The sequence below is a fragment of the Hypomesus transpacificus genome, unplaced genomic scaffold (assembly GCF_021917145.1).
Source record: "Hypomesus transpacificus isolate Combined female unplaced genomic scaffold, fHypTra1 scaffold_31, whole genome shotgun sequence".
NCBI classification, from domain to species: domain Eukaryota; kingdom Metazoa; phylum Chordata; class Actinopteri; order Osmeriformes; family Osmeridae; genus Hypomesus; species Hypomesus transpacificus.
In genome coordinates this window covers 1,213,491-1,235,022 of record NW_025813837.1, presented here as the reverse complement: position 1 = coordinate 1,235,022, position 21,532 = coordinate 1,213,491, and the positions used below count along the sequence as shown (strand labels likewise).

Here is a 21,532-nt window from a genome sequence, read left to right as displayed (position 1 = left end):
AATAATGTAATTTAAAAAAAATCTGGGGGAGCATGCCCCCGAACCCGCCTAGAAGTTCTGACTCATGACCTCAGTATTTTTTGGGGCCTGCGTACGGCCCTGCACACAACCAAATTAGATTCATTGGCCGACTCGAAAGCAAACCCCACTCGCAGGCGCGGATTAATGCACAGGCTTGCCTAGGTTGCAGTGTCCCACGTGTGCAGGGCGCCCCGGATTGGCCGGATTGTTGTTGTTGTTTGTTTGTTGTTGATTGTTGTTGTTTTAATATTTTAAATATAGCTACTTCAGCGGGAAGAAAATAAAGACCCTTATTGGCCCATGAGAAGCGTTCTCTTTTTTAATAAGTGATTGGGTAGATGTGACTTGGGGCAAAATACAAAGGTTAAAAGAACAACGTGACCAAAATGTCCTGGAACAAATCCCGAAACTGAATGGATAATTCAAGGCTGCTGAATCTTCATCCAGTCAAGGCAAGATCCACAGCAGGAAGACTGCCAACTAGCATCAGTAATATTTCAGCGAATTTGGGAGTTATGGCATTGGTACTAGTGTGTGGTATTAGTACTTTTTAAGGATCTGAATACTTTATCCACCACTTATGTTGTGATTTTGCCTCAGTTAAACATTCTGTTATGCACTGATGCAGATGCTGTAGCCTACCTTTTGGTTAATAAAGCTAAAAGCGATTACCAGCTTGCAGTTTAACTGTGAATGCAGGGTATTCTGTTGCTTTGCTGTTCAGTTATTCCGTTCATAGTAATTGTTCCGAGGCTGTAGAAGCAAAGGGTTATATCTGGTATTCTTGCTCCCGTTCTGCAAAAATAACTCACTCTGGTGGAAGCGTCGGAAATATATAGAACCCACGCGTTAGGGCTGATTCTAGCACTGTAGTAATGTAAAGAAAACACTGTAGAGTTAGCCGTTCTTAACGTGTGTGTATGTCAGTTCACCTTATTTGCATGTGAACCATTTCTAGTAAAGAACAATGAGCAGTCTAGGGGCCCTACAACTAAAATTACATATAAAAACAACATTTAATGTACAAACCCTTTCTTTTTTTCTTTCAACAGGCCTCTTCCTGTTGATAAACGGTGTTTGCAATGACATGTTCTGACGAAGAAAAAATTCATATTTTTGCCACAAAGACAGATTATGGTCAGATATACAGTTTTCAAATCACAAATCCTCACACATCGAGAAGAAAAACCCTCCCGGAACTATTAAACCCCCCCCCCCCATCAGTCTTCTTCATAGACGAGCTGCATGTGAACCTGATCTCGCAGGGCATCGTTTTCCCTGTAGACATACACGGTGGGGATCATCTGAGGGGAGCTGCCATCACCCTCCTCCCCCTCCCCCATCCTTTCCTTCTCCTCCTTGACCACCAAGTCTTGGTAGGAGGTCACACAGAGGTCGTGGTCCTGAAGGGCTGCTGGGTAGCGTAGTGAAGACCTCTCGATCCTCACTGAGCGCCGCACGGGCGTGAAGAAGCGGAGCTCATGGCCGTTGACGTGCGCTGGCTCCCTCTGTTGGCTGCGGAAGCCACTGCAGACAAACCAGCAGAGAACACGGTCACTCGACAGGGTAACAGCCTTATATAGTTGTGCAGGGACCCCAATCCTTGAACAGCAGTTTGGCGGGGGGGGGGGGGGGGGGGGGGGGGGGGGAGCACCCTACTTACCCTGGAGTGGCAGTAATCTTGTACTTGACCACTGAGGAGCTTCCCTGGTCTCCGTGGATCAGGGCTCTGACTGGCTTGGGGGTGCTGATGGGGTCCACAGGGCTCTCGGAGGGGCTGAGGCCCTGCCCTGGGGTCCCGGCATCCTCCACACTCCTCTCAGGGGGAGGAGCTGGGAAAGATTGAAAGAAAAAAAAAAATATCAAGCCGACGTGATGCCAAGCAGCATATCTGATGACAAAGAAAGTAGTCTTGGATGTCCTGTTTGGAAACGTATATATCGTATTGCGACAGAGAATTCTTAGTCAAGCCCAGGACAAAGTTTCTCCCAGGTATCTTACTACAATGTATACATTAATTAATTCCTGTGTAAAGCAGATGACTGAAACCTATGAGCAACACATTGAATTTGAAAGTGTTGCCAGAACTTGACATGAGTAGTAGATGATTGACATCACTCCCAACAAGGTTAAGAAAAACTGAAGGAAGATGGCGTTGGTCATACTTCTTTAGATCCACCAGGAGTTGCATGGGTCTGGCAACAAGGCACGTCCACACTTTGAAGCCTTTGTACCTTACCTCTGACCACTGAAATACAGTCTAAACGAGGCCCTTTTGACCCCTTGACCTTTTGCTGCGTTTCTACATACATCGCTTTGAACTAAAGCGTCTGATACAGAAAAGAAAACGTTCACTCCCGAAAACACACAACTCCCTACTGGTTCTCCGGCAAACCCCACAGTGACTTCTACACAGAAGCATCACATTTGGGGGGGGATCCTAGCTGTGGGAAGGCCCAGGTGGGCTGGACAGTCACCTTGGGCGTCGTCCCTCTTCCTCAGGATGTCGAACACCACGGCGCGCAGCTCGTCCACGGGCTGGGGGAGAGAAGGCACAGCGAGGTCAGGTGGTCCGTGCGCCAGCCAGCCAAGAGCGGCACGCTTCACCACGTCACCCTGAGCGATGTCTGGAAGTCCCAGAAATGGTTCCAAGTAAGCCCTAACGGCTCATGACGCGCTTGGCATCGACTGTTGTGTAAGCGGTCTCTGGAAAGGCAGATGCCGCCGTTAACTAATAACAGCTGCAATAACAATAGATACCCCTTGAGCAATAAAACATTTGTTGATCAGGTTTTTGTTGTTGACAGGAAGAGACCCCAGGACAATAGAGCTCTTGAGGAGGAGAGGTTCTCTGAAAATGCACCTCAGTTTCGACTTTGGAGGAAAAAGGCAAAAACATGAAGCCCCCGCATGCCCGCATTGATCGGACGATAAGAGAAACACAGAATGGGGAGTGGGGGACAAATATTTTGGGCATTGGGCTACATCGAACAGGTCTGACGGGTGAGATAGGAGGCAGGATGTAGGAGTGGCAGAGTGACACATGGAAAGGAATGACAGAGAAGGAGTGACATGACACGGAGAGGTGAGAGAGAGAGAGGTTGACCTCGAGCACCACTCTCACGGCCTCCTCGAACATGGGCAGGACGTCCAGGCACCCCTCGCGCTCCATCAGGCGAGCCTGACAGATCCAGAACTTGGCAAACTTCTGCGTCACTGCTGGCAGCCGGGATAGGACACCCTGGACCTGGGAAACAGGGCAACCCTGCAGAACACCACACACACACACACACACAGGACACACACAAACACACACACACACACACAGGCTGCCGGTAAATGTTTATTCCAAGGACCATGGGACGACTTAGAAGTGTTTATAAAAAGACCTACGAGCCGGAAACAGCATGTTGGGACAGGTGTCCAGATATACATTTCCCATATCTACTTGGCTGCAAATGACGAAAACTAAACCAAGCAATCTGATGCAGCAACTCAAAAATCTAATTCAGACAACTAAAGGGGTTTAATTTCAGGTTTTGCCTGGTTAGTGAGTCCAGAGCAAAGTCATTCATCAAACCACCATTCATCAGAATCAACTTGTCAAACATTCATTCAAATGTTTGACTAGTGACATTGCACATACCATAGACAAATGCTAGCTGACACTTTCATCTGTTTTATAAATATGGGTTGTGGAAGACATGTAACCCAAACCCTAGGCTTAAAGTGACGCAGGGCAACCAGCCAAGGGTTTCTGACTGGAACAGTGTGAGACTGCAGCATTAGAGTGGGCAGGTCTTCTATGAGGCTTCAAAACACAGAAGACCCACGACAAACGCAACGGGAAATGATGTCAAGGATGTCCTAATAGCGTCCTAGGAGACATCCCCCCCCCCCACACACACACACACACGTCAATGATTCATGTCTAGCCTGGTCTATAAAAGGTTTACACCCCCTGATGTAGTAGAAGACGCATACTATACCACTAACATCTCAAGGATCATGAACCAATCCTGATCGGCTGCATTAATCCCATCTACAGCAGCATTAAAAAGCCCCTGCACTAGTCATGTGCATCAACAAAGTGCTGTATAAAAAATATGCTTCTTTTTTTCTTTTTACATCCAAGTCATTGATATTTAAATGATGTGTTAATTTCAACGGAAATAATCGTAGTGTCACAATGTCCGGTGACTGTTATCCAACAACCACAAATGATTTTTTTTCAAGTCTGATAAAAAATCTAATCAAGGCCAAGCCCATTATACAAACAAACATGACTTCATCTAATAGGTGTTGAGCTACGTTGTGGGTCAGTAGAACTAGTCTAAGAATACAAATGTACAAAAAAAACTCGTATAAAATAGAAACATTTAGACTGGAGAGTGGCACACGGGCCAAGCAGCCATCCGTACCTCCAGCAGCAGTGTGATGCAGTCGTCCAAGGAGCGGTCCACAGCGTGGACCAGGGCCTGGGTCTCCTCCTCCTGCTCCATACAGGCCCAGTAGGGCTGGGGAGGGCCCGCCGTGCGTCTGGTGCGGGGCTTCACAGGCATGGGGGGGCGCTTGTAGGAGATGCCCCGGGCCTCTCTCCACTCCTGGAGCCTCCTCCTGCAGGAGAACACCGTCACCAGGGGGAAACGCCCACAAGGGGTTCCAGCCCAGCAGGAAAACACCAGATCCAACTAGCATATCCAACTGAACTGAGGGTTTGTGATAGATTGATGTCAAATAACAAGGGCTGTAGAGTGTAGGGTCCCAAATGTATGTTGCCCCGTCATTCAAAGTACTTCAAAGTAGTTAAGGTTAAACATAGTAGGCAGGAGCACGTATGTTTGCATGCAAGCTAATATTGCACCAATTCCAAAATATGATCATATCATCCGAATGTAGCATTTTCCAATCAAGACATGTGACCCACGCTCTCTTGCCTGTTTAGTCAGATCTATGCACTGCACACAAACCCATTGGTTCATCGGAGTACAAACGGCTGCATGTTAATAGGAATATCTGATGTGATTCTTAGGGGTATATTAGTTTTCATGAGCCATGTAAACATAATAGTAGGAATACTACGGATTAGGGGCTATTTCGGATTAGAAGTATTTGTAAAGTAGTAAATGTTGACAGGGACACCAATGCAACCAACATTTTTATAAATGACATACAAATTAAATATCTTTACACCCATATTTCCAAATACAGTGTATCTATATATAACTATCTATATTTCATTTTTTTTTCCAAACAATGAAGCATGTTCCAACTTACATTCTGTCCTCCTGGGCTGCCGTCATGTTCTTCTTGCCCTCCGTCTGGGGCGCGGTTCTGCCCTGCCCGACCGGCGTCTTCACCCCCCCCGGCCACCACCCCTGGCTGGTGGGTCTGGCAGCTCGCGGCACGGTCTGGGGCATCACCGGCACCCTGGCACCAGCCGCTGGGTCTCTCTTGCACCGAATGGCCTTGGAGCGGGCCGTTTCCGAACCCGCGTCCTGCCCGTCAGCCGACAGGACGCTGTCTTTCTGGACCCGCTCGGCCACGGCCATCTGCATCGCCCTGCTCAATGCCGTCGCCTGCCATTGGTTACTTGTCCCCGTTGACACTGGACGGGCAGGCTTCTGGGAGACCGTGCTTCCTGACTCAGCTGGAACTCTCGCTCCCAGATTTACAACCCTTTTCGTCTTCTGAACAGGAAGTATGGGTGGTCTGGTTGGGGGAGCTGTGTTGGGGTGCAACAACCCTCCAGGTTTCTCTGGAGCTGTGTTGGGCTGCACCCTCCCTCCAGGCCTCCCTGGAGCTGTGTTGGGCTGCACCCTCCCTCCAGGTCTCCCTGGAGCTGTGTTGGGCTGCACAGTGGTCCGCTGAGCGGTCCTAGAAGCAGTAACTGGGGGTCTCTGCCACCCCGGTTGAGGAGGTCTAGCTGTGACGGATCTGGACTCCGACCTGCGGAAAACGTGACTCGGACGTTCCTTCCCATCAACACTCTGGCCCAGAGTCCTGACAGGAAGTGCTTTCCTCTGCATCACAGTTGCCTCCTGGGAGATGGTGGCAGATGGGGAACTGCTTGAGCGCCCTCTGCTAGGGACCCTGGTACTGGTGGATGCATTTGGAACAGAGCCAGAAGCTTGTGGATTAGTGTTCCTGGGCTGAATAACTGTAGGATTGAGACCTGTTTTGGTCTTAGCCACCGTACCAATGCTCATTCTCTTACTGTTAGCAGTGCTTGGCCATGTGCATGTACTGAGGAGTGTGCTAGGTTGCATTCCACCGGTTAGATGAGATTTTTTGGATTGCACTTTTGCTGGGGCTTGTTCATGGCTGGGATGAGCCAAGGCTGCTACAGATTGATTGAACTTTGCTCTGGGCTGGCTGGCTGCTTGTGTGTGTGGCCTGATCCCAGCAGTTGGAGCCTGCTTTTGGTTTGCAGGTCGCCTTGGGCCAACTGATTGCGTGATGGATTTGAGGGCATTGATTCGTGCAGTTAAGGAGGCTGTGGTGTATGTCTGTGTGCGGGTGGTTTTATTGGCCTCTTTTTTATTGTTGTTGTTTGTTAGTGTGGTTTTCTGTGTGGTGCTGCCACGTGGCACGCCGGTGGCTTGAGAACCAGCCTTGCCACTTACAGGCTGAACCTTCCCTCCTTCCTTCTTCGCCTTCGGAGCATTTGGACCCTGGTTCTCTTTCCCTGTGTGCGTCTGTTGACGCAGAATCAAAAATGGACTATGAACAATCACATGGCATTACTTTGGCTTCTGTTCTTACGTCCAGAACACAATCGCATACACAATGCATTCTGCTCTTGGGAGTGCAACATGGGAGTTTTCCAAAAGCCCTTTTGAGTCTCCAACATATTCTCAAAATTGTATTAGCCATTTTGAAGAGTTGCGACTGCACATGGCATAACAATGCATAGATATTTGCATGTAATTTCATGTCTCCATATTAGATTAATGGATTGTGACACTACCCCTCCCTAAAACTGAGAAACTCGTTGAAACAGATGCTATACTTACAGTCACAACAGACGTGGAAGATTTTTTCACATGAGCAACATCGCGTAGATAGGGCCTAAGGAAAGGAAAACATTACTTAACGTGACAACACAGTAGGGCATGTTTGTTCTACCTAAGGCATAACTTGAGTTTCGGTAACTGGGTTTCTTACTTAAGATTGATGGGTTTAAGCTTTCCCTTTGCAGCCAAATATTCCATCAACTTCTGCTTGCGTAACTCTGGAAAGACAGGTTGCAGTGAAGAAACTTTAAGGCATATTGCATAACATTAACTTATGTTTACGGTTCATAACCAATGCCAGCCATGGACGGATTAAGAAACCATGGGCCCCTGGGCCTGGATGTGTCAAGGCCCCCCCCCCCCCCTTAATGTTGTTTAAAAACGCAAAAGTGCTCGAGTAATCAACAAAATAAACAACGTCTATATTACAAAAATATTTGATAGTTACCATAGACTAGGCAGTGGTTCTCAACCCTGTCCTCAAGTACCCCCTGTCCTGCTTGTTTTAGATGTTTCCCTGCTCCAACACACCTGATTCAAATGCATGTTCGTTACCAGGCTTCTACAGAGCTAGATAACGACCCTTTTATTTGAATCAGGTGTGTTGGAGCAGGGAAACATCTAAAACATGCAGGACAGGGGGTCCCTGAGGACAGGGTTGAGAACCACTGGACTAGAGTGTACATTTGTAGCCCACACAACCCTCTCTCTTTCTTGAAAAATTACCATCATAGGCTTAACAATTTTATATCTTCAATAAATAGTGTGTTGGGGGTGCTTAGACACACGTCTAATGCTATTGTTTTGCACTTGCTTTTTTGGTTTCTCCCTACAAAGTTGAAGGGCCCATATTGCATGGAGTTCTCAGCCCCTCTAAAGTCCTATAGATAAACTGAGGGGATAAACACTCACTTGAAAGGTAACATTTTACATTTACATTTAGTCATTTAGCAGACGCTCTTATCCAGAGCGACTTACAGTAAGTACAGGGACATTCCCCCCGAGGCAAGTAGGGTGAAGTGCCTTGCCCAAGGACACAACATCATGTGGCACGGCGGGGAATCGATCCGGCAACCTTCTGATTACTAGCCCAACTCCCTCACCGCTCAGCCATCTGACTCCCTTACATATGAAGGTTTCCTTCTTGTGACATCTTCAAAGTGAATGTTTAGGCTATTTTTTATTTTAATCAGTAGGACTTTTGGGGCCCTGTTAAAGACATTAATGACTTAAGCCTAGCATATACCGGCTACGGCGCATATCATCATATCAATACCCTAGTACATCAAGTTAATAACAGCGACGATACGCCGAGGCTCTGGGTTATGGGCCCCCTGAGCTCATGGGCCCCTGGGCCTGGGCCCGGTAGGCCCGTTGGTTAATCCATCCCTGATGCCAGCTGGTTTGCAATTTATATGATCGCTTTTCAGCAAACATTCCCGCTGAATTCTTCCCACAGCCAACATCGGTTACAGGAATAGCGTTAGGTTAGCTGGCATGCTTGCGAGCCTGAATGGCGTATTTGCCTTTAAAACTATTGTTGTTTATTATACTCACTACTCTGGCAAGCTAGCTACTGATGCTAATGTTTCAGTTGAAGAAATCTCTCAAAAATCTTTCAGATAGCACCAACTCATAGTTTGTTATCAAGCTAGCTAGTCAAGTTAACCACAGTACAGTCAACACGTTATTGACAGAGAGGCTATGTTCAGTACAGTTCTGTACAAGACACATTCAAATCTTAAAACGCAGCCTGTGCATGATCTTTTGAGACCGGATATTATTGATAGCCTAGCTAGTTAACTAGCTAGCTATCCATCTCACAACACAAGTAGCTAGCTACTAAGGGGGCTAGCTTAAGTTTCCAATAGTTTATTTAAGCAATAAGCCCCACGAGGTCGTGGTTTACGCTGATTTTAGAACAGGTACAGTAAGGGGAGTTGTTAGACGCGAAGCGGACTTGCGGGGCTTATTGCTTTTCTAAAACTGTTACTACAAATATTTGATATGGTTTCATCAATAAAAACAATTAGAAACAAAATAGTTGAATTTTAAATCGTCATTCTTCCGCTACTACAAAGTATAGTTCCTACATAAATCGTTGCCACGCAACAGCCAGATGGACATCTTTGCCGTCTTTTTCAACTTGAAATATTGGATGCGCAGTAATATGGAGTGTTAAAGAATGTTATGAGGACAACCTGTGAGGTTATGCTGGATTTTACAACGGCATGGAATGCGATATAGCCAATCACAATCAAAGATGGGAACAACCAGTTTTAGAATAGCTATTTTAGCTAGTCAACAACTACACTACGTTAGCACCAGCACCTGTACATGGAATTTCATACCTTTCCTATCGGTTTTGGAAACGGTTTCCCCTTCGTCCATGACTGATTACTATAAACCCCCCTTATTATTATTATTCAAATGTTGTTAGATAAGTACGGTCCAGTAACAACTTTTCATCCGCAGTGGTCTTTTTCAAAACACCCGGGTTTGATAGCTTCTTTTGGACAAGGCAGACCTTCGTATTCCATTGGACCGTTTGAATTTTTTTATTTTTACCCAGAACACATCAATGCTGTTTGATTGGATGTGTGGCGAAGGAGAGGGCGGGTTCTGGGTTTACCCAGACGATAAAAAAATATATACATATTACATTTTTGGCTTCAGCATTTGTAGACTACTTCTTTAGGCTACAATTATAACTCTAGCTATCTTAATAGTATTCTTAACAAATCAGCGCCCTTTTATGTGATGTTTGACGGTATATCAACTGCCAGACTGTTAAACAAGGATTATTAGAATGGTGTATTTATTTCAGAATAACTGCATTGTTATACAACAGCAAGGGGCATTCAATATCAGTGCAAATGACGAATTACTTACAATTATAAATAGGTGTAAATAATACATAAATCAATAAATAAAATATATATAACCTTATAGATGGAATTAAACTATGTTTATCTGCAATTAGCAACATTTCATTCAGTAGTTTTGCAACATCATTAAGGTAATGTTTGCGCATCAATACATTACAAGACCGTGATGATGGAAGCAAACAGAAAACGTTCCAGAATGATAAATTAAAACTTCGAGTGCTCAAACTTCAAACCTCAAATGGCACCATCTTGTGGTGAACATTGACTGTAAAGTCAATGTTCGTGTAAACTTACTGTACTTAGTACATACATAATCCCTACGAAATATACGATGTTGTATTTCTAACACTGTTAAAGTCTTGACTGTCGTCTTTAGTTCATGACGGTAAAGTTGGTGCAACGCTGCTTAGGTGGCAACTCGCACATATCCACCGTCTGCTGATCCACACCATTCTGGACTCCGGTGCTGATATACCAACCGGTGTATAGCGCGGACATGAGCGTGCTGCTGTCCACGCCCGTATCCCGTCGGTAAAAGAGGAAGCGCACGTTGTCGCTGCCCGTAGGGATCCTCGTTAGGTCGTCTTTTACCTCCTAAGGGAACATGGGTAGAGGTCAATTTCTCTAAAGGTTAAGTCACACTTTTCATTCACCTCTGAATGAATTTCATCTTAATTGTGACAAAGAATGTCAATGATGAGAATGCCGACCTGAAATGTTGCTCTTAAACTTATGGAATTGTGTTCAGTTAAAATGTTGCTCATACCTCCAACCCCAGGGTGGGTTTTCCTAAGGTTTTAGAGCAGGACAGGTAGAGTTGAGTGCCCTTAATGGCTAGGGTCACAGGTCTGGCTCCTGCCAGACTAGATGAGGGTGGCCTGTAAGTAGACAGGTTCAGACGCACTGTGGAGAAAAACAGAGGAAAATTAGTTTTCACATGTATCACCCACCAACCCTCAACATACATGTAGCATTGGCCATGCCATTGAACATATGATTTGATGTTGATGAGGACATGTCTATGCTCTGTCTTTGTTCCATGTATGACCCGTGCCTGTCTGTACTGGATGACATCCCATGTTTTTGTACAGCCAATTGGTCAACGACTATTGTTTTTAATAGTGCTCTATAAATAATTCATTGATTGCTTGATATCATTGGTTGAGATTCTTACCTTTGCGGTGGCCATTGCCATTCTGCAGCCTCACGGCTTGCAGCTCCATGGCCATCAGGACCCAGTGCTTCTTGTCACAGTCCACCACGCTGCACTCCTCCACCCCCTGGCCTTTTTCGAAACCACTTATCCGGGCGCCTTCCTCCTCACCCAGCTGTCTGAAACCACTTATCCGGGCGCCTTCCTCCTCACCCAGGTGTCTGAAACCACTTATCCGGGCGCCTTCCTCACCATGGTGGTCCTCCGTATGAAGCACCATTTTTTCTACAAGGGTTAAGAGCAACTACTTTTAGTGATCTGTGAGCGTTTCTCAGTTCCCTCTTGCTTGGGAAAAATTCAGTCAAGGTGTTGCTTAAGGGTAATCTATTGTAAACGGCTTTGTTCGATCACTAACAGCCAAAAGGAGATGCCTATGAAAACATACCACTGCAAGAAATCCCGAGATATTTTTACGACCATTCCCAACACGTCTTTCAATATACTAACACAAGAAAAAGCCTAATATGGCTCTTTCGACGCTAGTCTGATGCATCCTGATTGCCTCACCTTCCACCACACTCTCCAGCATAAGGCTGAGCAGGTCTTCATCTCTGAACCCGGGGCTCATGGTCCTCTGGTGGTCCCTCAGACGCTCCAGAGCGATGATGAGGTTCGCCACCCGCCTCATGGAGAGGGGATGATGGGAGATCTCCAGGCCCACGCCATGGGGCATCTTGGAGCTCCAGGTGTGACTTTCAGAGGTTGTCTGTCAACAAGGTTTGGGGGAGAACCTTTTTTTACTTGGATGTTTTTAATTACACTTTATTAGTTTCACTTGTTTTGTACATCTGTGGCTTTGTGGTTGTGGTTGGCCTGCTACGGTACTCACCATTGTTGGACACTGATTCGTTAGAAACTCCATGTTGTGTTTAAAGTTAGATCTGCAACAAATAAACATTGAATTTAAAATAGTTGTTATGCATTTATCTAACTCATTTCTGTAATACCATTCACATAATCTGGATGTAACTCAACAATAAATTAGAATTAACTGGCGAAATCACATTCTCTAAAAGACATACTACAGTAATGTAGCAGTAATTGAAAAATATACAAAAAGGATATTTACCTGTGAGAGATTATACTCTATCAATGGTAGTCAATAGGTTTTCTTTGCTGTGTTGTCTTCCAAGTTGTCCTTGAAGCAGTTGGTTGATGAGTGCAGGTGCTGGCGTGCAGGTTTATATACCCACTGTGTGCTTGTCTGGGATTTCCCTGCAGAGGAAGTGGGATGGATCTCTCTCACCATCACAGCCACACTAGACACAGTCTGTGGTTTGAGTGATGACACACCGGACACACAAGAGTGGAAGCTTCTGTTTAGATCAACTTTTTGTTGTAACACGCACATTGGTTTTTGTGGTTTTTATGGAGTTGGCTAAGAAGGTAAACCAGTTTAGCAAGTGTTAAACTGTATGACACTTTTTCTGTGCTGTTGAATCACAGTATTATGCGTCACACTTTGTGATCATAAAGTGCTTCTCTTCTTGGTCTACAAAAATTCAAAATCATTGGACAAGTCTGATTGTTCATCTGAATAGAATATATAGATATACATATTATGTAAATACACTTTATTTTATTATAATAATAAATTCATAAAACAAAACTACAACCTTTGTTTATGATTAGCTTTCATACTAATCTTTAAACACCAACGTATATATGTATTGTATAAATTCCAGAAGATTGTTATATCAAAGCTGAACAGTTTACCACAATTACTCAAGTATGTGTGGTCTACGCATTCATACACTTGACAAATGTACAAATTCAGGCCATCTCAAAATGTTGTTGGTTTTAAGATTTGAAACTTTCCATTTGTAATATATCCACGTGTGCAGAGAAGTGAAGCAATGGCTCATCATCTCACACCGCATCACGTCCTGTCCTCTCTAAGAGTCACGGAGGTTTAAAGTCTGGAAAGGGACAGTTGGTTGGGACAAGTTGTAACTGCTACAAACCAGTGGGCATTTTTTCAAGGAGCTTGTTACATGAATGCATATGGACGCTGTTTAGTTTGAGATGTTAGTGATAAAACATCCATCCGCCAGCAGTCCTGGTATTGGACAGTTGTAATTACATGTTTTTGTCATGTCAAATGATTGTTGAAATTTGGTTGTTTGTGAACCGTTCCTATACACTTTTTTTTAGATCAGTCATATTAATATGGAAAGCAATCAATTTATTGACCACCGTAAGGTGTTTGTGTTGCACAAACTGGCTGATCTAGTTGAACTGTTGTTCCTGGTCTCAGTTGGGTGTTTGTATATGATCCGTTGTCTTGTCCCTGGTCTGATTGCATGTTTTGCATGTTTTTCATTTTTCCCTGGGGTCAGACAGCTGACTGGTTAGGGAATCAGGCTATTAATCAGAAGGTTGCTGGTTCGATTCCAGGCAGTGCAACTTACGTTGTGTCCTTGGGCAAGGCCCTTCACCCCTACTTGCCTCGGGGGGAATGTCCCTTTACTTGCAGTAAGTTGCTCTGGATAAGAGCGTCTGCTAAATGACTCAATGTAAATGTAGGTAGTGTCTATTGTCCCTGTCCTCCTGAAGGCGTCATCTCAGCAGGATGTGACCTCCAGAACTCCATGTTCTTGTGGGTTTTCCCCACCAGACAGGTGTGTATGCCCAGCCCAGGTAGAAACCGAGCCACATTTCAGTTATTGCATCAGAGTTCACATTAGAAAGTCTGTTTGCCATGTTTACATTTTGCATTCGATTTGATTGATTTCAGATAGTTTTATCCAAAGCCAAAATGTACTTCAAAAATATAAGATGGAATATTGCTGAACATAGTGGAAATAAAGCTTTAACAACAAATATGGGAACTGTCTTTTTAAATCTTCCACTTTAATTTTTCCTTGTTGACTTTCCTAATAATTATTTCAAGAAAAATATTTTTTTTTAATCCACAGACATATTTTAAATGAATAGTTAATATGCCAATGTTGGAAAATGTTGTGGCCAACCCTTTTAATCTGTTAATCTAGGACAGGAATTGTAGAATTTCCTGTCTTTTCCCCGCATTGATTTGGCAGGGTTGGACTGGCTGGAGAAATTCCCACTGACGTAATCAGTGTTGTTAAAAAGCAGTTTAGGATTACTCAAGACAAACTTTGAAACAGCGCTGCCTTCCTCTGCTTTGAATTTCACTTCCCTGTTAAAGCCTTGGTTCACTTACGTCCTCCGGCGAATCTCCCAATAAGAAACCGAGATGGCCCAGATTTCAGCGGTGATAGTCATTCAGGCGTCATTTGTTTACTTTCGGGAACATTCCTCATAAATATGGAATACACTGTTACCGTTTTCACATTCCTTGGCATTACATTCAAAAAACATTTTTATTCAAGTGCATGCCTACATATTTTATTAATTTAGCAGACTTTTCTCCAAAGCAACATACACAGTGCATATAAAGTGCATATCGTTTTAGTGTTAAAACCATTCATGCATTAAAACTCAGAATGATTTCCTGAAGTATGCAGAGGGATTCAGCTAGTTTCAACTAGTTCAACAGACACAAATGAAAAAACAAGCCAAAACCTCACAGAAACAACATGAAGGAAACATTTACAGAGTAGAGAAAAAGATCTCCAGTTTATTAAGAACTTTCTTCATCTTCAAAACATATTCAGATAGTAATTATAAAACGGTATGTACACATTATTTCTATTTTAAGTTAATGCATGCCAGAGAACAAATAACTGATTTCTTTTCACCCAGTCAGAATAAACTCCTACTCTCACATAGCAAAGTAAATAAAAGCAATAAAAAAAATTGAAATAATTGTTCATCACAATTACTGACAGTGTTCTGAGGTAAAACAAATAAAAAATACAGAGCAAAGCGAACAAAGCGAAATCCACACCATGGAGATGATAGAGGACCCCAGCATTCTACAAGACGAGTACCGATTGCTTCTGTGCTACGGTTTGGCTGTGTTGGGTTGAGGCCAAAAGTTGTAACACAAAGCCTGCCATGCTCATGGAAAGAGGAAGTGAAAAAAGCTTGACAACGGAGGATTCGCTGTGAGGTAAAGATGAGTAACCGGATGGGATCTTACCGGAACTGAAAGAGATGAACACACCTTTTCTGTTTTTTTCTTGGGTAAACCCTAAGCAATTAATAATAATAATAATTGGTCTCACCACAATAAGATGGTGCCAGAGGGCCAGGTAAGGGAATATAATAGCTATGTGTATTAAGGCAGCTTAAAGCCTTGGGCCGGGTCACTTCTAGAAGTACTAAGATCATTACTGTGTAAACTACCTCTGTGACTATATTTGGTTCGGTAGCATAAGACTTCCTGTTGTTCTTTCTAGAATACTTCTGATAACTGAGTAGCACTCGATTCACTGCTAGACCCTTTGCCGTTTTTTGAATTAACACAAGAAATACAAGATCTGAAAACCTCAATAAACATTATCTTTTGGCTTATTCCAAATCATATTACAATGTCAACCTGTAATGTCCTAGTTAACATATTGAACAGCATCATATAATCAATTCTGAATTTGATTTTAAAATCCTTCACAAGCCATTACCTTAATTTGCCTGCATGACACCAAACCTGCACAGTAAACATTTTCCATAGATTTGTTTCCAGCGAATTTAATTTACCCTCCCCCACATACATACACACAAACATATTTCCCATTCTTTGGACTCATAACTGTGCCTCTTATTATCCCACTATTAAAAACCACCGAGTCATGGTAGCGAGTGCTTGTTCCTTCTCCAACAAGCACAAGTCCAGATCCGTTTCCATATCTAGGTCGACACTTGCAGCAGATATGTGAAAGCTGTCAGGCACAGAGAAAACCCAAATCGGGGGGGTTGAATGATGCTCTGTTACCATAGCGATATGAAAAGGACTGCCTGTGTGATCCTCTTGGAGATCCGTCAGTCTGCCTGCTCCCACCGTTTCTGTTCCCAAACTTTTGAACAGCTCCAATAAAAGGTCTACTTCCTTTGTTGTAAAGGGGAATATACCACAACTTCAGTTATATGCTAAATAAATACAATCAATCATGTAAGAAAGTAGATTGTCTTTGGTGGAGGTCTATCTTTTGGTTTCAGTTTCCGTGTTCGGGTACCATCAGAACCCCAATTACAGTCACCCCCTCCCCGACTTCCACTCGACCCTCAACCTTTCTCCCCAAACATCTCACCATCAACCCCCCCCCCCCCACCCCCCCTTTACAGGGCTAATCCAGTCCCCCTAAGGCCTGGTTCCAACCCTCTCAAACACTCCCCTCTTTTCTTCTCTCCTAGGAGGGCAGGTAGGGGCCTCTGAGAGGAAAGAGAACAGATGGGAAGGAAAAGCAGATATATATGAGACTACTGGAACCCAGTCATAGTCCAAGCACCCGACATATCACGTCGATTGTCTTAATGACAACTTTGACCGCTCGTCCATCTCGATTGAATCCTCATCACTTCCTGGGGAAAAACGGGAAACGCTCCACGACCGGCTGCATCCAATAGGGATTCAGAACAGGAATCCGAGGGGAAGTCGGGACGGTTCCCTCTCTAACGCGCCGACTTGAAGAACGTGACGTGCAGGAGGGATTCGAGAGCGAGAGTTGTTTTGCCAGCATACGCCGAATGAATAAATAGGTTTTGTCGCTCCTCGTTCAGAATCCCTTGAAAACATATGAAAAAATATGACTCATTCTGTCTCATGTTGGTACTCGTCTGAGGGGGGTCACGGTCGGATGAGGAGATGGGGCAGGAACGGGCAACACACGCGCAGAAGGGATGTTTATGTGTGTGTCTCCCTGAGTTGGTGGCCTTACGAAGCGGACAATGCAGGAGGCTGAAAGCAAAGAGGGTGTAGACACACACACACACACACACCCACGTATGGATGCATACACACAGCCCATAGAACACACCAGGTTTGTCCCGAGTGATGAGCTGAACAAGCGACTGATCTTTGGAGGTGTGTGCAGGCATCTTACAAATGCATCAAGGCCCCTTTGTATATAAAAATGAGAAAAATAAACACCATCTAAATCATGTAAAACGCAATACCTCCCGTCCCACAGCTACCACCATCACACACACCCCTTCTCCCTCAGGGAAAGCCTTTGTATAGCTCACGCGCACACACACACACACACACACACACACACACACACACACACACACACACACACACACACACACACACACACACCTCTTGATGGATGTAGAAGGAGTCTCTGTGTCACGTAAGGATCAATTGTTTGTTTTGCTAAGGGTGGCCAATGCCACCATGTGTGTATTTGCGTTCATCTTTGCACATATATACAAACGGAGTGTGGGTGGTCTGTTCTGTGTCTTTGGACCATGCTGCTTGAGCAGGATGTGTCTACTTGTTTGTGTGTGTGTCACTCCTATGTCCCTTTCTCCCTACTGCATCGGTCGGCGTATGTCACATGCTGCTTTCTGATTGGCTGTGGTGGTTGGCGGTGCGAGTGGGCGGGGGCGGGCGGTTCTGCTCGTTGAGGAGGGAGGTGGTCTCGTCCGTGCCGTTCTCCGGCGTGGGCGCGGCCTCCGGGGGCGTGGTGGCGACCAGGGGCGTGGCCTCCGTGCGGTGGGTGTGGCCACTCTCGGGGGACTGGGGGGTGCTGTCCAGACGGGACGCCATCAAGCCGTTCTGGTACTGGGCCCTGGTTATCTGTGGAGACCGGGGGGAGCGGTTCAGATCGAGCAAATGAGAGAGGGAAAGTGGCTCTGTGAAAGAGTCTCTCTCTCTGTCCCTGTGTTCAAAGAGAGACAAGGAAGGTGGGGAAATATGGAGGAAGGAGAGAGGAAGGACAAGGGAGAGACTGTAAGAGAGGAAAGAGACGGGGAGACTACGAAAGAGCAGGGAGATGTGGAGAGAGAGAACGTGAAAGTGAGACGGCCTCCCTCTGTCCCTCCGTGGGAAGAGGAGAGACAGACAGGTGAGGAGAGACAGAGGGGAGGAGAGACAGAGGGGAGGAGAGACAGAGGGGAGGAGAGACAGAGAGGGGTGAGGAGAGACAGAGGGGAGGAGAGACAGAGAGGGGTGAGGAGAGACAGAGGGGTGAGGACAGACAGAGACGGGTGAGGAGAGACAGAGGGGTGAGGACAGACAGAGACGGGTGAGGAGAGACAGAGGGGTGAGGACAGAGAGACGGGTGAGGAGAGACAGAGGTGAGGAGAGACAGAGAGGTGAGGAGACACGGAGGTGAGGAGACATTGGGAGAGGTGAGGTGAGGAGAAACAGAGGTGAGGAGAGACTGGGAGAGGTGAGGAGAGACTGGGAGAGGTGAGGAGAGACAGAGAGGTGAGGACAGGCAAAGAGGTGAGGAGAGACAGATAGGTGAGGAAAGACAGAGAGAGGTGAGGAGAGAGAGAGGTGAGGGGAGACAGAGAGGTGAGGAGAGACCGAGAGGTGAGGGGAGACAGAGAGGTGAGGAGAGACAGAGAGAAAGAGGAAATGGAGAGGAGAGGCAAGCCTGGTCCCACCCACCCTGACAAACTGCAGGTCGGTGAGCGCTCGGACGTAGAAGTCGGGGGTGTACTGTGGGGAGGGAGCGCTGCTGTTCAGCTGGCTGCTGCTGCCGCTGACCGACAGGGACTCCTGGCGGTCCGCCCCTCCAAGAGACGAGGTCCGGTTCAGACCGCTCAGGTGGGACGGGGAGCGGAACTCTGGAACGCACGCACGCACACACACCATAAACACACACACCCAGAAACACATGTTGCGTGTTTGCACACACACACAATTAGAAGGCAATATATATGGATGATTTATGTGGATGAGTCACACAAAAACATTGCAGTACACACCCACACAATGAGTTAAGACATGCTGACATACACACACACACACACATTCCCAAAACCATTAAGTTATGAACAATGTTAATGTCCGAGAAGAGCCGCATATCATTTCGGATTCTGTGGGAGCAGGTTAGAAACAGGTTAAGTTTGTCTACTTCAGGGGTCTCTTACCCTGTTCCTGGAGAGCTACCTGCCAGAAGGGGTTTGCTCCAACACTAATCCAGCACAGCTGATTCCAATAATGACCTGATTGATCAGTTAACTAGTGTTGAATCAATTCAAATAAGTGTAGTTGCAGTTGGCACCTTCCTGCCAAAGTAAATTCCTTGTCTGGGCAAACGTTCATGGCGATAAAACCCCTTTCTGATTCAGATTCTGAAGAACCAACAGGCCGGTAAGCTCTCCAGGAACAGGGTTTCAGACCCCTGGGTCTAATTTAACACGTGTACACGGCCAGCAAAAATGGCATTGCCACATTCCTCTACCAGCAGAGGGCGCCCTTCGCAAGCTGGCGTCATCCAAGCTCCCCTCGACCCCCGCAGTGCTGTCTATCCTACGCCTCTCAGCCCACACCACAGACGTACTAGCAGATATTACCACAGGGGAGGATACGTCCACCGGGGGGCCTCAGTGAGTCATAGGAAACTGTTTTACCTGGACATGTTGGTTAGATTAGTTGTCAGAGTCGGTCCAGCAAGCCGCTAAGCTAGTTAGAAGCAGTGTTCAGATTGAGGGAGGGGGTTTGAGGGGGGTCAACACCTCGGGCCCACTCCGAACACTGGTTAGACGTTTACGCTCACTTTCTTTGAGTCTTCTGGGTCAAACACGGACCTGGGTCCTGACCTCTCTGAAACACATAGGGTGCTCTTGATTCGACTCCTCCCATTTGATAGATGCACGCTGCGAGGTCAATTTCATTCCCTCGCAATCAACTACCCAAATGAATTGCTCAGCCTGAATGTGGCTCACCTAGATGTGGTAACAAAGGAACCTGGGTTGTCCCCCACGAGACTGACATGCAAGACTTAAAAACTGTACATCACAGGCCAACCTGGCTGCATGAGCCACAGCTGAAGTCTGCCTCTAGTGGTCCACAGGTGTCATTACTGTCCTATGCTGTCGCTAGCATCATTAGCATGTTAGCATCTCTGACAGGAAAAACGCTGGTGGTGCTGATGGCAGGCCTCGTTCCCCATGGAACCCTAGCAAGCCCAAGCCTCGGGCACTTCTCAAGTCAAGACAGGAGACAAACTGAGAAAATAGTGGATGCCCACGTCCAGCCAATCAAAGGGCCAGGTGGAACGGTTCCCACACCCCCAGTACCAGACCAGTCTGGACGCTAACAGAGCTCTAGGAAGTGGCACTGGGCTAGGTACTAGGGTTGGATTTGGAACTGGGCAATAAGGAAATGAAATGAGTGAGGTTCTATTTGAAGGTTGCGGAGAGCTTTGAGAGAAAGACTTGTATTTGGTTCTGATCTACTAGTACAGGACTAGGCTACAAACTAGACGCTACCTCAGAACCCCACTACGACTCTAGAAGAACCCAGCTACAGAACCCAACTACGACTAGTAGATCCAAGCTATAGAACCCCTCTACGACACTAGTGGAACCCAGACGAGGGGAACCCTGATAGCTACAGAACCCCACCACAGGTTATGGAGCTCAACAAGCTATATAAACCTACTAGCTAAAGAATCCTTGTGGCACCCTAGTAGAACCCAGTGTTAGAATACTAGCTATAGAACCCTAGTGGCACCCTAGTAGAACCCTGCTTTAGAACACTAGCTATAGAACCCTGGTGGCACTCTACTAAAACCCTGCTTTAGAAACCTACTAGCTAAAGAACCCTACTGGTACTCTAGTAGAACCCTGCTTTAGAACACTAGCTATAGAACCCTAGTGGCACCCTAGTAGAACCCAGGTTTGGAACCCTACATTATTATTATTATTATTAATACTACTAGCTATAGAACCCTAGCGGCTCACTAGTAGAACGAGCTAAACCCGCCTCAGTGTTATGGGCCCAGACATGCCGGAGGTTACCTGGCCACCGAGAGAAGAGAGAGAACCTCTTAAGAGAGAGGTGACGGGGGCGAGACGTCGACACTGAGAGAGGGAGGGAGGGAGGGACAGGAGGTTACCCGAGAGAGAGACAGAGAGAGAAAGAGAGAGAGAGATTGAAAGAGAGTGCATGCGTGAGGATAGTGTGCCTGGTCATATGCAAGTTGCATTTGGCTGTGTTCCCTCTGCAGGCTTCAGCCCTGTTTGCGTGTGTGACAGCAGAGAAAGAGAGATAGAAAGAGAGAGGATCGACTGTTCTCTCACACTGTGTGTACCTGAGGGAGGGAGCTGATCTTCTGAGTTAGGAAGTAGAGAGGGGGGGGGGGGACACAGAAACACAGAACTAAGACAAACTGACAAACAAATTGAAACAACATTCCAAACTTGAGGTGAACACAGACTGGTGAGGTGAGTGACAGAGAGACAGATTGAAATAAATGGAGGAGGAAAGAAAGAAAGAAAGAAAGAAAGAAAGAAAGAAGAGAAGAAGGGAGGGAAGACGGAGAGGTATAAAGTTTAAGCCACTGATG

General features: G+C 45.9%; 3 protein-coding genes across 3 annotated transcripts in view; all 3 read right to left on the bottom strand.

Annotated features, from left to right (window-relative positions):
• Positions 1–62: 62 nt before the first annotated feature.
• Positions 63–9,547, bottom strand: ckap2l (cytoskeleton associated protein 2-like). Its single transcript, XM_047016051.1, has 9 exons — positions 9,389–9,547; positions 7,189–7,255; positions 7,038–7,092; positions 5,299–6,719; positions 4,443–4,638; positions 3,128–3,286; positions 2,499–2,559; positions 1,685–1,853; positions 63–1,548 (listed from the first exon to the last, which is right to left on the bottom strand). The coding sequence occupies exons 1-9, from the start codon at positions 9,426–9,428 to the stop codon at positions 1,242–1,244; spliced, it is 2,475 nt and encodes an 824-aa protein (XP_046872007.1). The 5' UTR covers positions 9,429–9,547; the 3' UTR covers positions 63–1,241.
• A 299-nt stretch (positions 9,548–9,846) lies between these two features.
• On the bottom strand, positions 9,847–12,319 carry LOC124463953 (interleukin-1 beta-like). Its single transcript, XM_047015794.1, has 6 exons — positions 12,208–12,319; positions 11,968–12,019; positions 11,646–11,844; positions 11,100–11,363; positions 10,692–10,828; positions 9,847–10,519 (listed from the first exon to the last, which is right to left on the bottom strand). Exons 2-6 carry the CDS (start codon positions 11,998–12,000, stop codon positions 10,298–10,300), a joined length of 855 nt encoding a protein of 284 aa, XP_046871750.1. The 5' UTR covers positions 12,001–12,019; positions 12,208–12,319; the 3' UTR covers positions 9,847–10,297.
• A 2,391-nt stretch (positions 12,320–14,710) lies between these two features.
• LOC124463838 (metal transporter CNNM4) overlaps positions 14,711–21,532 on the bottom strand; it is a 16,241-nt gene continuing 9,419 nt past the window's right edge. The window contains exons 5-8 of the mRNA XM_047015611.1: positions 21,278–21,515; positions 20,985–21,047; positions 18,625–18,803; positions 14,711–17,805 (exon numbers count right to left, since the gene is read on the bottom strand). Of these exons, the coding sequence (XP_046871567.1) occupies positions 17,560–17,805; positions 18,625–18,803; positions 20,985–21,047; positions 21,278–21,515 (726 nt within the window). The 3' untranslated portion in view covers positions 14,711–17,559. The remainder of the gene's footprint in view (positions 17,806–18,624; positions 18,804–20,984; positions 21,048–21,277; positions 21,516–21,532) is intronic.